The 16442-nt window shown below is 25.6% G+C and overlaps 2 protein-coding genes across 2 annotated transcripts; both read right to left on the bottom strand.

The window, feature by feature from the left end:
- Positions 1–834: 834 nt before the first annotated feature.
- LOC124945392 (plant intracellular Ras-group-related LRR protein 1-like) lies at positions 835–3794 on the bottom strand. The gene is made up of 3 exons (XM_047485818.1): positions 2959–3794; positions 1702–1868; positions 835–1617 (listed from the first exon to the last, which is right to left on the bottom strand). The coding sequence occupies exons 1-3, from the start codon at positions 3733–3735 to the stop codon at positions 966–968; spliced, it is 1596 nt and encodes a 531-aa protein (XP_047341774.1). The 5' UTR covers positions 3736–3794; the 3' UTR covers positions 835–965.
- Positions 3795–7983: 4189 nt separating this feature from the next.
- On the bottom strand, positions 7984–8712 carry LOC124944791. The gene is made up of 2 exons (XM_047485133.1): positions 8532–8712; positions 7984–8432 (listed from the first exon to the last, which is right to left on the bottom strand). Exons 1-2 carry the CDS (start codon positions 8710–8712, stop codon positions 7984–7986), a joined length of 630 nt encoding a protein of 209 aa, XP_047341089.1.
- Positions 8713–16442: the final 7730 nt, after the last annotated feature.

Here is a 16442-nt window from a genome sequence, read left to right as displayed (position 1 = left end):
ACACATAACCTTATCAATTCAATTTCTTTTCTTTTTTTATTGCAAGTCATGTACTTAACCTAGCACAAACATAACTTTAAGAAGATAATATACATAATTTTTCTTAGAAAAATAATTACTTTTTTATGTCAAAAAATTTCAACTATTTTGTTTAGCTTTGGACCATTTTTAAATGATTTTTTAAATATAAAATTCATTTTTATGTTATTTAATAATAATATTTTTTAAGAAACTATTATAGTTGGATAAATTCTCAATAAAAGTATTAATAACAAAATATTCATTTAAAATGTGTAATTTTTATCAAATACTATTCCATTTTCTTTTTCACACTTTCAGAAGGTTAGTTAGTGCGGCCCTATAGATGTAAATCAGCCAGCACTATTATATTTGTAGGTTCCTACCACTCGTCCCTCTTTTATGAAAATCCGCGCAAACTAGTAATGACCGCAACCGCAGAAAACTATGACCAATAGAGTCAGACACTTAGTTACATCCGCACAAAAAAGTAACGTTTTCTTTCCCTTATTATAAAAGGGGACAAAAAAGTAACGTTTTCTTTCCCTTATTATAAAAGGGGACGGGCTTATGATATCAAAAGGTCTCCTCCCTGAAGTCCAGTCTTAGCAACGAGAACCATCTTAAATTTTAAGTTTTAAAACGTTATCTTATCTAAATCCACATCCAAAATGTAAATACCTACAAAGTGTTTCCAAGTGAATTTTTATTGACAATTTCCCTTCCAGACCAAGACATGAAAAGTATTGTAAAAAAGTGGTTCTCAAATAGGCAAGACATAAAAAGTATTGTAATAACTTTTATATACATCAACAATAATCAACCAAAGTCTAAGCTCATATTTCATTTCCAAAACTCACTTATCAAAACACTAAAAAAGTTTCAAACTTGTGAAAATATTCAAAATAAAAATAAAATAAATAAAACGAAGAATCCAAACTCATCATTTATAGCTGTTGATCGAGAGAAGGATCTATCGGCGACTTACCAACATTTCCAAGATAACCAACAAATCTCCCCGATAGAGACGTAGCATAAGTCTTCAACCAAGATGAGCTACGAGACAGCAAACCAGTTTGTACTTCTTCCTCTCGCGTTTCAATCATACTCCTTTCCTCTTCCTCCACTAATCTATCCAGCCATCTCTTAGCCATGAACACCATAACCGCTTCCACACCTTCCCTAACCACTTCCTTCGGCGGGACCACTAGCGGGTTTTCCTCCAAGTTAAGCTTCGTTATGTTGTCCAAACGCCCAAATGAATCAGGAAGAGCGTTGATTTGGTTGTTGCTCAGATCAACTTCTTTCAAATTAGTCAACAAACTTATTGTCTCAGGGAGTTCAGTCAGATCATTAAAATTACTGCTCAGATTCAGAATTTCGAGATTCAATAATTTCCCAATTGTGTTTGGAAGGCCACGAAGCTCGTTGAAATGAGCATCTAGTATACGCAAAGACCTCATGTCACCTACAGATGTTGGAAGTGTTCGGATCTTGTTTAGTTGAATTGAAAGCCTTTCTAGATTCACCAGTTCGTGGCCGATGTTAGTTGGCAAGTAAGTCAATCTGTTGAAGCTAACATCCAGCTCCACCAAAGACCTGGGGATAATCGAAGAAACATTTGTTTTTTTAATGTTAAAGATTGTATTAATGGAATTTTGCGAATATGAAAATAAAATTTACCTGCAACCACAAATGCTGTCTGGCAAACAAACTAACTTATTGCTTGAAGCATTGAGAACCTTTAAGTTAAGAAGTAGCCCAATGCAATCTGGAAGAGTCTCTAGAAGATTTGAAGAGATAATAAGCTCCTCAAGATTTGTAAGGCCTCCAATTGAATCAGGAAGTATCTAAGGAAAAAAAAGGTACATAAGGAAACAATCTACTCATCGTTTAAATCATCAACCAAACTACCCATTGTTTAAAAAATAAAAATTTACTATATATTTATACACTTAGAGGGTGTTTGATGTGGGGTTATTTGAAGGTTATGAAATCAAATACTATATGACTCTCCACAACAAGGCATATAGGTTTGACGTCAATACGCCTAATTCTACCTTGTTCAGCACAAGTGAAATATATTCACAATTAAAGGAGTAACTAACACATTCATAAATTGTATGCTAAAATTTGAGATTGCTTCATGTAGATTCAGAAATGCTATGGTTTATACATCATATGTTCTTCAACTGAAATCTCCAGGCATATGAAAAAGAAAGAAAAAATTATGGAAGCCTATTGTTCTCATTTATATATATACTAATAATTTGCACATGAAAGAGGATACTAACTTATAGATTTATGAAAGTGGAAGCATATATGGTTGTGAAGTATTACCAACCAATCATGGAAACAAATTATGAGACTTCAAACGCGCCAACTCTAATGGTAGTAACGTTTCAAATTCAAATGATTCTACAAAAATTGATAGTTCAAATGCAACAACACCTAAAGAATAAGTATTACCAACCAATCTTTTGTTTAGTTGTGACGTAAAATGGAAACAAATTATGAGACTTCAACCACGCCTACTACTCTAGATGGTAGTAACATTTCTAATTCAAATGATTATACGAAAATCGATAGTTCAAATGCAACAACACCTAAAGAATAAGTATTGTTTAGAATCATTTTGAGATTATTGTTCTAAGTTTCTTAGAAGGGCTTCAAGGAATGGAATCACTTATTTACATGCTCTCTACAAACTCCTGATCTCTGACCTCAATTCTTCACATTTCCATCTAAAAATCGTCTATAGGCCAATAATGGACACTAGGCATACTCTGCAATGAAGTTTCCATCTTATAGATGCACCATATCATCAAAAACATTAAGTAACATTCACAATAACATATTAACATCATATAGTGGACAGAAGATAACATTGAAATTAAGCTGAAAATGATCCATAAATCTGGTCTGTATGGTAGCAATTACCTGAAGTTGATTCGAGGACAGATTAAGAACAAGCAATTGGCTAAAACGCCCAAACTCCTCAGGTAGAAACCGCAACAGGCGATTAGATAGATCAATTCTCTGTATTTCCATTCCTGAGGAATCCTGCAAAATGCTCACAACTTCCTCGTTTACCTCATCCACCACCTCCTCCTCAACAGAAGCAAGATTTACTTCATCAAAATCACGTCCGGCCACAGCCGACTCGTAAATATTTTCCAGCTTCTTCTCAGACTCACTTAACATCTTCTCATAGGAAGCATGCAATTCATCCAAAGCAATAACCGCTCTATACATCTGCCTTTCCTTCTCCGCCGCGTCCCTGCTTTCCTTCTCCTTGTCCTCGAGATGCGCACGCCACTCGAGCTTATCGACATCGCTCGGACGAGGCGAAAGAACAACCTCCTCCAGTTGCTTTGACAACGATGCCTCGATCTCTGCTAGCTTTGCTTTCGCGGTGTCAACTGTTTCATGATCTGGACGTTGGCCTAAGGTTCTGACAACTGCTCGGGACTGAGCGACCTCGGAGACGGCAGATCGCATTGAGGCAATGATTTTGGGATCAGTCAGACGAGGCATCCGATCAGTGAGATCAAATACTGGCTCGTTTGAAGAAGATGAAGTCAAAGGACTGTCAAAAGACGATTGCGGCATCTCAATGTCGAATCCTGGTGAATCGGCTCCGCGTCGGGGTCCAATACTAGGGATTTTGGACATCACATACGATAGAATTGGAAAGTTGTTTGGATTCGGATCCATGGAGTCGATCTTGAAGAAATGAAAAGCAACTGTTGAAAATACGAATCGTCAGTAATAAGGATTCATCGAAGAAGAAAGAACGCAGTCTTCTTCTTCTGAAATCTCTATGGGGTTGGGATTACGTACGATGCGGTGTACTTATCTTACAGTGGTCCAGAAATAATCGGACGGAGAGTATTTTTAGGGCTTGTTTGATGGATGTGTCAAACTAATTTAATATTCCATCAAATATCAATTATTTCATACTTCTATTTCAAATTTTCAATCAAATATTTTATTACCTTAAATTAGTTATTTTCAAATTCTGAATTCTTTTTCTTTTTACTATTTCAAGAATTATAAGCATAATACAAAAAATATTTGTGAAAATAGTTAAAATTATTTACAATATAAATTAAATACTCAATATTAATATAATATACAAAATAAAACAATTTTTTTCCTATATTATTCAAACAAAACTCATAAATTTGTATGGTCTTGAAAGTTTAATTTTTACTAAATTGGGTTATATATATATATATATATATATATATATATATATATATATATATATATATATATATTCTAAAGTAGATTTTTTAAATCTAATATTTCAAAATAAAACTACAGAATATTTCAGAGATATTGTAAGACTTTAGACTTGCGTATTCGATTTATATGTTTCATTGCCCAACTTTGTGTTAGTTATTGCATTTTTATTTTATGAGGATTGTTTTTTTTTTTTTAAATATTATGTTTTGGTATAAGTTGATTTAAAATCCAATTTTATTATAATTGCAATAAAATTAAAATGTATATAATTTTATAATATTTGATTCTATTTCTTCATTTCAAATTACATTTTTAGTTTTTTTATTTGTTAAATGTTTTTAATTTTACCTATTTAATAATATTCACGATTCAATATAAATAAAGTGAATTTATATTTATAAATTAAAAATATTTATTTATTTAAATAATTAAATAAAATCATCTAACTGATTTTGTAATTATGACATTTTTTTAATGTCAAATTAATATTATTTTTTGTAATTAATTTTATACATAATATATAGATTTTAAGAGTATACAATTAATATTATTCTAGAATGAAAATGTTACTATTTTAAAATAAAATTTTGATTTTACAAATTATAATAAGTAATCTGTATTTTGAATGTCTTGTTCTAGATTAAGTAGTTCAAAGCTCAAAATTTGGTTGGAATATAAAAAGAAAAACAAGACACTATTTTTAAATAAGAAAAAAAATAGAAAACACTCTCCCATATACACAAATAATCTTAATATATCTTAGGCCTATTTTTTTTTAAGATATATTAATATATAATAATTAAAAATAAAGAGTATTTTAATATTTTAGTTAATGAAGTTATGCGTGGGCAAAATATGAATAGTTTTTTTGAGAGGCATGTATACAAGTTGTTGCTAAGATGATTCAATATATTTTTTTTTAGGAGAAATTTTAGAAGTCAAAAGTTTTATCAAATATTTCGTTATTTGGATAGAGTGTTATTCACTATGTAATTTGTACAGATGATATGCAATGAAAAATGTTATATTATGGTTAGTCGTTGTCGTATGTGTCACGAGCAAGTATCGGCAACTCACTTATCGATGGGTGACTAACATATAGAGTCTTTTGTGAAATATTACTGAAATTTATTGGGTGATAAATCTTTGGGTAGTTACAGTTTTGATTGATGCAGCTAATATGACATATATATATATTTGAGTTACCATCCCAATTAAATTTTGGTGAACTATATGGTTTAAGATAAATCGTCAAACTTTCAATGATCATAGTCATTCAATGTGTATCATTGATAATGTTATTATTTTATCTCTTTTTGAGATTTATTTTTGGAAAATCGGTATATTCTGTCGGAGAGTTAATTATTGTTCTAAAAAATTTACGAATTCGATAACTATTGAGAAAAGTTATTTTATTTTTTATTTATTTTTTCTTTAATGTCATGTTTTGTCGTTGTGTGCTTAAATAATTTTCAACATTTTTAAAATACATGGACTTTTTTTTAAATATTTTTGTTAATAAATTGAATGATTAATAAATGATTAAATGAGAGTAAGAGTGAAATAATGTTGATTAATTTGATATATTTAAATAACCCAAATCATTGCCTTTAATTTTCTAATATTGTGATTAAAATGGTTTACATGATCTTGGAATATTTGCAAAGTTTTCATATATTTCAATTAAAATAAAGAGTGAGTGACTTTGACCTCTCACTATATCCGAGTATTTGGGGTAGTTAAGACTTAGGACTATGGTCAGGGTCAGCTCTATGATAAGGGCAGCTAGACTTTGCCCCGATTTGAATTCGAAGCCAAATTATGTATCAACATTAAACCGTACATTATATATATATATATATATATATATATATATATTTGTTAATTATAATATAAAATTGTTCTTGTTTATTATTTTTGAAGAAAATTTGGGTCTGGTTAGAGGAATCAAAATTTGGGTCTTGTTTGATAAATGGGTTATTTGGATAAATTCTGAGTTTTTTCCAAATAACCCTTGTGTGATGAAAATGATAAAAAATTAGGTTTTTTTAATTTTATTCCTATTATACCCTTCCTTTATCTCATCTCTCTCCCCTCTATCTCTCTCCCTCTCCCTCTCCCTCTCCCTCTCCCTCTCCCTCTCCCTCTCCCTCTCCCTCTCCCTCTCTATATTTAATAAAACAATATTATATTAAATAAAATTTTAAATATAATAAAATAAATATTAAAAAACTATATATATATATATTAATATTAACTTTTATTAATATATAAATAATTTTTTTTTAAATATTTATAAATAACTACTATTATAATTCAAATATTACAAAAAATAATATAATAGATTATAATTTTATTTATATTGTGTATTTATTTTTATTTAATATAATTAATATAATTTTTTTACATAAAATTAATGTTATAAATATTTTTATTTAAATATATGTCACTTTATTTTTTAAAATAATTATTTATTTACACTATTTAAAATTTAAATGATATATTAGATAATATAGAATGTTATAATTTTATTTATATTTTAAACTTATTTATATTTAATATAATTTTTTTAAATAAAATAATTTATTAATTTAATTTATATTAAAATAAAGTTTATAATGTAATAAAATAATATAAGATATATATATATATATATATATATTTATGAATATAAAATAAAATATTTAAGTAAGGATAATTTGGGTATTTTAATTAATAAAAGTGTTAATTTGATTGATGATGGGATTGTTGGGTTTTGGGATAAAACCCCAAAACCCCAAAGATCAAACGAGACCCATTGTAGTATCATTTTTCATGAATAGTAATTATTATTAATATCCTTAATTAGGAAACAAAAAATTATAAATAATTTATTCTTGAATATTTAATTTCAATTAAATTTTATTGAATAAAGTGATGCATGGAATAGTATGTTTATCCTTTTGATTGATCTTGTATTAACTGATTATGGTGTATTAACTTGATTAGGGTGAGTTATCCAAACTACTTCAAAATATTAATTCAGATTGAATATTTTAGATTAGATTAAGATTGAGTTGAGTTAAATTTGTTGGATTAAGATTATTCAAACTATCTAATTAAAAATATAATTTTTAATTTATTTTTTCTCTAAATTATATTTCATCTAAATATAATATATATTTTTATTTAATTTTTGCATCACTTAGTTAATCATAAGAATAATTTTTTTTAAAATATTAAAAAATAACAAATTAGAGATTTTAGGGAAAATAAATAAAATAGTATTATTATAAATAAATAACATAAATTATAAATAATATAATGGTTTGAATTAATAAATATATATAATTTAGACTTAATAATTTTCAGCCATAAACTTGCCTAGAAACTCGTCTTCAGAACCAATCTCCTGTTGGTTGACCTAGCAATTTGCCTTGATCAGCACCTACCTACCTACCTACCTGAATAATCAGTCAATAATGTCTTCTTCCTTTTGATTTTGAAATAATAATAACAAACAAAGAAGGCGGCAGGTAGCAAAATGAAGAACACACAGTGGCTTTGAAATTTCAATATTATTAAGATATTCACATGTAAACAATCTTCTTTGCAAAAAAAAGAATCAAAAAATTACATTCCAAATCTTCATCTCATCATCTTAATTCCTAACTAATATATAGTAATATGAACTTAATCAGGATTGAATTCCACATGAGTTTCTAGCTAGCTAGGTTAGGCTAAATTGAATCTGTTGTTATGATGATGATGACTCCATGGAGGAATACTGATGTTGGATCGAGCAAAGTTTCCCTCTCCGAAGCAGCAAGGAATATTGCGTTGAAACGGAAATCCAATTGCCAACGACGACGACGACAGTACTGATGCAATAGTACTTCCTGAGGATGAACCAACTCTGGAACAACAAGAAGAAGAAACAGGCGGCGGCGGCGGCAGCGGATGAACATGAACCTTTTTATTAACAGACTTTAAATTAGGAAACAGAATCGCTCTAATCTTCAATTCCTTATTCGATACCGATGAAGCTCGAACGTATTCTTCGATAATGTTAGCTAGGTCTTCGTCAGAAGTGATGGAAACAAGCACATCTAGATCTTCGTTTGGAAGTTTACATTTCAAATTCACAGAAAATCCACACGAATCTTCAAATTTCATCATCAGATCTGTAATAGTCCAAATCCAAATCCAAATCTAATTAAGGCAATCGGTCCCAAAAGCCAAAATAATTAAGATCAAAATAAGTAGTAGTAGTAGTTAATTACCTGAGATTGTTATGAAACGATCGACGGAGAGGATTCTTATGTGGCCGCCGACGTAGCGGAGGAGAAGTTGAGCGTCGGAATGTCGACGAGGAAGGATCTTTCCGCCATAACTGTATACAAACTTGATTGATGATTTGTTTTTGGAACCTGATGATGATGATGATGAATTGATCGATTTCATCGTGGTGTTTTTGGAATATGATCGAATCGGCACTTTGATTTTATTTAAAAAAAGAAGAAGAAAGAGTTTCAAATATATATATATAGGTGAGGGAGGACTGAGGACTAATCGCGGACTAGTCGGGCCGTTCGTTCAAGACTATGCCAAAACGACACGCCGCTTTCGTAGTAGAAGCCTCTCTATTATAAGAATATTCTATAATATTCTTTTCTTTTTTTTTCTCTCTTTTTACCAAAATAAAATCAAATAAAATTTCTAATAATTTGAAAAATTATCACAATTATATATTTTTTAATAATAATAAGGAAAAGGGAAAAGACATTTGACCTTGTATTAATGAATGCCCCTTCCTAAGAAACCGACTGTTAAAAGCTCATCAAAAATAGGAGACCAGGTTATTGAACATTATTCAAAGGATTTTCTTAAGTAAAAAATTATTATATTTCATTATTTTAATTAATAAATAAATTTATTTTATAATTAAATATATTTATTTTATTTTTATCAGTGTCACTATATTGTAAATATCAAATTATTTAATTTATTAATTAAAATATTTTTATTAAATTTAAAATTTTATAAGATATTTTAATAATTTATCATAAAAAATCATAAATAACTTATTTTATTTTTTTATTAGACGTTTTTTTAGATATTTTTTTAAATCCTAAAAACCTAAGGGTTTGTTAGTTTTTTTAGAATGAATTGAGTTATTTAAAAAATAAAATATGTGATGATTTTTAATAAAAAATAAAATAAAATAAATTAATATATAATTATAAAATAAAAAATAATAATTTAAAATATATACTATTTTAATTCATAAATTAAGAGAGGTGATAAAATGATAATTGATTAAGTCAAGTTATTATATAACATTAAAAAATTTTAGAATTTGAAGTTTTGATGGATTTAATATTTTTTTAGAAAATTTATAAATGAAACAGATTAATTAACCTAAACTTGTATCTATTTTCTAAAATTAAAAAAATTAAATTACATAATTTTTTTTTAAGAATTATGTCATATTTTTGAAAGCAACTCAATTATAATCTAAATTCCCATCTACTTACAAACTATTATTAGGCCTGAGGTTATTTAAAAAAATTAAAAAGAATGAAAAGAACCGAAAAATAATAATAAGGAAAAGAGAAAAGACATTTGACCTTGTAGTAATGCCCCTTCCTAAGAAACCGAGGGTTAAAGCTCATGCAAAAATAGGAGACCAGGATATTGAAAATTATTCAAAGGATTTTCTTAAGTAAAAAATTATTATATTTAAATTTAATAAGAATATATTATTATTTTAATTAATAAATGAAGTTATTTTATAATTAGAATATATTAATATTATATTATATATATATATATATATTTTAGTGTAGTATTATAAATATCAAATTATTTAATTTATTAATTAAAATATTAAAATATTTTTATTAAATTTAAAATTTTATAAGACATTTTAATAATTCATCATAAATAACTTACTTTATTTTTATATTAGACTATTTTTTTTAAGATATTTTTTTGTAAAATCCTAAAAATCTAAGGGCTTGTTAGTTTTTTTTAGAATGAATTGAGTTATTTAAAAAATAATAATATGTTGTGATTTTTAGAAAAAAATATTAATATATAATTATAAAATAAAAAATAATAATTTAAAATATATACTATTTTAATATTTTAATTCATAAATTAAGAGAAGTAACAAAATGATAATTGATTAAGTCAAGTTATTGTAAAATATTGGACAGTTTTAAGATTTGAAGTTTTGGTGGACTTATTTTTTTTTTTTGAAAATTTATAAATGAAACAGATTAATTAACCTAAGTTTTTTTTTTGTGTCTATTTTATAAAATTATAAAAAATAAATTACATAATTTTTTTTAAGAATTATGTCATATTTTTTTTTAAAGAAGTTCGGGATGATTTTGAGGAAGTAACAATTTTGTAGAGAAATTTTTTTAAAGAATTTTGATAAATATAAATAAAATAAATAATAATTTATAATATAAAGTATTTTAATATTTTGATTAATAAATTGAGTTGATTAATGAGTGACAATAAAATAATGTTTGATTTATACGAAGTTATTTGTAAAGTTCATATCCAACAAAGTCTAATTAATCTCTAGATAAATAATATTATTCTCTTTAATGTACTTACACAAACTGATCGGTTAAATCCTACATTTATTATTTATCATAAATGATAAATAATAATTTTTATATATATTTTTTAATTCTTTTATATTATGAAAACTAAATTTGTGGATACCTCCTAGCCCTCTATAATTTCTCACAAAATTTAGGATTTAGAGTTTGAAATATATATATATATATATATAATATTAATAGCATAAGATCTAATTTGAAAAACTAAGTTCAATAATAGTTAGTTAAGTTGGTTTGTACACTAACTTATAAAATTAAATGTTGGATGAAAAGATTTCAAACAGTTAGTTTTAGTTTATCGATAAGCTCGATTATATTTGTTTCGATGAGTTTTATTATTGGGATAAAATTCGTGATTGTAAAGAACATGTAAATGATTTTTTTGTTTAGAAGAAAATGGAAAGACAATTTATTGTTCAGTAGAGATCTCTTTACCTATCCTCCAAATCAGTATTAAAGAATGGGACAAAATGATCACTGACATTTGAACATGCATAATCAAGGAGCAAATGACAGGGTCATTAAAGAAGTGATAAGATCCAAAAGGAGGCTTATATGACGATGAAATTCAGTATATGCAATGGAAGAGAAGAGAAGTATTATTCTGGCATCATCCATCACTAGAAAATAATCCACTAATTCTTAGAGAAAAATTTCAAAGAAAAATTTCAAACAAGCCCATTATGAGGGAAGAGTCTTTTATCATTAATCATAGACATAAAAGATGGAAGATGTAACTCAATCTTGATGAGCATACCAGAAAGAAGAAAAATATTAAGTTTGATTAGCAATATGCAGTTGAATAAAATGATTGATACTAAAAGTTGAGAAACTAAAACAAATGGAAAGTTTGTAACGGGAAAATCTTGGAAAATTTTTAGAACAAAGGAAGAAGTAATCGATTGGCATAAAATTGTCTGGTTTACAAAGATTATTCTTCGACACCAATTCATCATTTGGCTGACATACAAGAAAAGATTGACGACAAAATATAGAATCAGGAAATACATAAATATTCCAGACGTTAATTGTCAAATTTGTACAACGGATGAGGAATTCATTAATCACTTGTTTAGGGAGTGCTCGTTTGTATCTCAGCTCTGGTGCAAATTTGCAAAGAATATGAATATTTCAAATTTCTCAGGTACATGAAATAAAATAAGAGAACGGTTAATGAGAAAGGTTAAGGGCGACAACTTCTACGCAAATGTGTTCAAATGCTTATTTGGAGCCCTGGTCTACAATATCTAGTACAAATCAAAGATCAGAGAAAAATTGTCTGGGAAGACATAGTCACATATGGAAATGCACTAATATAAACTTGGAGAGGAATTCCGGAGAATGAAAATAATTTAAAGCTAAGTCAAAGATGAAATATCCCTTTTAAAATTGTTACAAGGAAAAATAAATCCAAAATTTGGTAGAATTTGTTTGTGTGTTTGTTGTTTTGTTTATTTTGTAATTCAGTTTGTTTGCTTGAAACTCATTTGATGTTTTCAATAAAGTTATAGCTTGTCTAGTTTCGTTTCTTGAAACTCAGAGTGCGCTTGGTTCAAATAAAGAAATCGAAATAGGAATGTGATTGATAAATGCGTGAAATGAGAATGTGTATGATTGATAAAAATGTAGTGTTTGATTAAAACATGTTATAATTACCATTACCATTGATAGTGTTTGGTTTTGGTGGAAGAATCACTATTAATGATATTATTTGTAATAGTTAATAAATTTTATATTTAATTTTTATATATTTATAATTTAATATATTTATAAACTTTATTAATTTTTTATTATTACTCATTTAAAAAACATATAAATCAATATATATATATATAAAAATAATTTTGTGAAAATAAAAAAATATTAATAAGTTTTATATTTAATTCTATATTCTCTTTAATTTAATATAGTTATAAACTTTATTAATTTTTTGTATTTTTTTCTTATTATTACTCATTTAAAAAATATATAAATAAATCAATTAATTCAATATATATTTATAAATAAATAAGAAAAAGGAGAAATAGTTAGTCAAAATAAAAAAATATTAATAAATTTATATTTAATTTTTTATTCTCTTTATATCTATATTTATTAATTATTATGATATTTAATTTGTTTATATTATAAATTTTAACGTGTTTATTTGAATTTAATTAAAAACACGTATTTATTTGAATAAAATTAATTTTGATAGTTATTAAAATATCATACTAAATAAACCATAGATATTAATATACTTGTAAATTTATTAATTTTGTTTATTCTCTTCATATTGTTACTCAATTAAAAATTATATAAATAAATTAATTAATCTAATATATATATGTAAAAATAAATAAATATAAAAAGAGAAATAATTAGTCAAAATAAAACAAATTATTAATAAGTTTTATATTAAATTTTTTATTTTCTTTATTATATTTTTATTTATTATTATCATGGTTGATATAATTTGATTGGTTTATATTATACATTTTAATTTATATTAATATATTTTTATAGTTGATTTTAATAAGTAAAAAATTATTTATCTTATATTAAAATTATTTAAATCGAGAAACGAGAAACGTTAAAATTATAAAATAAAACCCTAAATAAAATAATTAGAACAAATAAATATGAAGTCAAAATTATATTTGTTTTTTTTATAAATACTAACATGAGAACTGAGAAAATGAGATGCTGAACTTGAAAAAAAAATAGAGAAAAGATGAATAAAAAAAATAATGGAGAGAGTGGATGTGTAGTAAAAAGGGAATGGAGAGAATAAAGAAAAGAGAGACTAAAATGAGTTTCAATCCCCAAATATTAAAGGAATTGGTACAAGAATCATTTTATTGTACATCCATTTTTAATTCATTTCCCATTCCAGAGTAAAAAAATCACTTACCTTTTCAAAAAAATATTACTATTTCATATTTCAGATGGGCCAAGTCAAATAAATTAAATTGTTCACAGCTGTTTTTTTCCTAGTTTAATGGTTGACTAGGCAAGAATGATATTTAAAAAAACATATTATGAGTTAGCAAATATTACTTAAAAAGTCTAAATAACCAAACAACAACAAAAAAATGAAGATGCTAAATGATAATTATAATTTTTATAAAGAAAACTCCTTATCAAACATTTCGACCACAATACAATTAATCACAATAGGGTTTATAGGCAATGCTTGTAAGATTCATGCTAAAGGAGGATGATCTATCTACATATCCGAACAAAAATGAGAAAAACAAGCATAAAAAATGAGATTACACATGTAAGAAGATTTGTAGATGAAATTTCAACTACAAACATGTCGCAATAACCAAATGAGAATCAACCACAAATCTAAAGTTTATATCTCTTTTAATCGCAATATCGGACTTAAGATTTAAAATTTATCCGATTTTATGAAAATAATATAAGAAGTCAAGCAAAATCTACAGAAATCACTTAGTTATATATATATATATAGAGTAATGATAGGGGGAGCGAAAAATATGTAGCGAATGGGGCAGCGAACTAAGTGGAGTGCTGATTAGACATGCTGACTCATTATTTATTTATTTCTCTTTTATATTTATTAATAATATTCTCTCTTCTTATTAATTACATTTTTTCTCTCTCTCTCTTAAATAAGACGCATTCAATAAAAATAATAATTTTTTATTATTAAAAAACACTTAATAATTTATCTTTTTAATATTTATTATTATAAATATTCTTTTTTTTTAAATTATTGTAAATGTCACTATAAACACGCATTTTAATTATTTTTCTCTCTCAATAATTTGTTTTCTTTTATTTATTGAAAAATATAAATTTTATTTTCAATAATAAAAATGACTCAAATTAAAATAAATAATAATTAATTGTGTTAATTAAAATTTATATATAAGAGAATAAAAAAAATATTTTTTAATTCAATTAATTAATTTTATCATATATCCATTTAATAATATATATTAATAATAAAAACAAAAATTATTAATCATTTCAACGGATTGATTCTCTTTTTTAAACTCTTAAGTGTTATTTCTCTCTCTTTTCTCTCCTTAAAAATCTCTTTCTTTTCATGTCAGTTCATCTTCGGGATTTATTAGAAACTCAATCAACAACATTCAACTTGCACACCATGTTAGTTATTCTCTCTTAGTGGTATTTTATTTATGTTGAATATTAGTTGTTGGTGATTTGAGTTGTATCTATCTTGAATATTAGTAGTTTGTAACACGATTAATTATTATTTATTTTAATTTGAGTCATTTTTATTATTGAAAATAAAATTTATATTTTTCAATAAATAAAAGAAAACAAATTATTGAGAGAGAAAAATAATTAAAATGCGCGTTTATAGTGACATTTACAATAATTTAAAAAAATATATTTATAATAATAAATATTAAAGAGATAGATTATTAAGTGTTTTTTAACAATAAAAAATTAATATTTTTATTGAATGCGTCTTATTTAAGAGGGAGAGGGAGAAAATGTAATTAATAAGAAGAGAGAGAATATTATTAATAAATATAAAAGAGAAATAAATAAATAATGAGTCAGCAGTCTAATCAGCACTCCACGTAGTTCGCTGCCCCATTCGCTACATATTTTTCGCTCCCCCTATCATTACTCATATATATATATATATATATATATATATAATAATAATAATAATAATAATAATAATAATAATAATATAGGTCCGTCATTGCATAAATGAAATGTGCACTAAATTGGCGGGGATTTACATACATGACCACCAAGATTTTTAAAATTCTACTAAACATAATATCGCCCACAATAAACATAAGATTAATCTAAATATTGGGATCAAGAAAAAACATTGTCCAATTCCAAACCAAGGACCAAACATAGAGAAAAATTAGAGAGTTAGATTCATGTCCATTGAAATGACTTGACGAAACTCTTTTTAGAATCCTAAAGACAACATTAATGGTTAACCTCCAGTATATATACAAATACTCGTTCCAATATATTTTAACTGAAAAGGAACTACTGAAGTGTTGTGATATTTCATTTTTTCAAAGGTAAATAAGTTATTGAGACTTAGAATTTGATTAAAAAAAAATATGCCCCCAAAATATAGGTAAACAAATAAGAAAAAAACTTATCTTGATTCCTTAAATGGTTTATTGTACTCTTTTTAGTTTTAAGAAATGATATGAAGTTCATTATAATGATCCTAATTTCAATTTAAAATGTTTCAGGGAGAATTAAATTTTGAATATTTTAAACACAATTTTCTTCCTAAATGTAATGAATTATGTTTATTTTATTTTTTTAACTCTAAAAGTTTGACTTGACTAATACAAGATATGCAAAATAAACCAGATGATTTCAATTATATTTCTTGATGAACTAGTTTAATAATAATAACAACTTAGTTCCAAAGTTTAGAATTTATACCTTGAAAGATAATTTAATATTAGGTTAAGGTTATAAAGAAAAGTGACAAATAAGAAAACTTATTTTGTTATTTTTAGTTTAAGGAACAATAATAACTTTATAGTTATAAACTTATAATCCCAATTTCATTTTAAAGTTTAT

This window comes from Impatiens glandulifera, chromosome 7 (assembly GCF_907164915.1).
Source record: "Impatiens glandulifera chromosome 7, dImpGla2.1, whole genome shotgun sequence".
In the NCBI taxonomy this organism is placed as follows: domain Eukaryota; kingdom Viridiplantae; phylum Streptophyta; class Magnoliopsida; order Ericales; family Balsaminaceae; genus Impatiens; species Impatiens glandulifera.
Note: the sequence above shows the minus strand (reverse complement) of the source record. Positions and strands in the feature narration are given on the sequence as shown.

Bases quoted from the DNA above. Each gene is read 5' to 3' on its own strand.
- LOC124945392 (XM_047485818.1), bottom strand. From the start codon at position 3,735: ATGGATCCGAATCCAAACAACTTTCCAATTCTATCGTATGTGATGTCC. The intron at 1,869-2,958 runs GTAATTGCTACC...TTTTTTCCTTAG, and splicing joins TGTCCTCGAATCAACTTCAG to ATACTTCCTGATTCAATTGG. The intron at 1,618-1,701 runs GTAAATTTTATT...GATTATCCCCAG, and splicing joins GACAGCATTTGTGGTTGCAG to GTCTTTGGTGGAGCTGGATG.
- LOC124944791 (XM_047485133.1), bottom strand. From the start codon at position 8,712: ATGAAATCGATCAATTCATCATCATCATCATCAGGTTCCAAAAACAAA. The intron at 8,433-8,531 runs GTAATTAACTAC...GGACTATTACAG, and splicing joins TCGTTTCATAACAATCTCAG to ATCTGATGATGAAATTTGAA.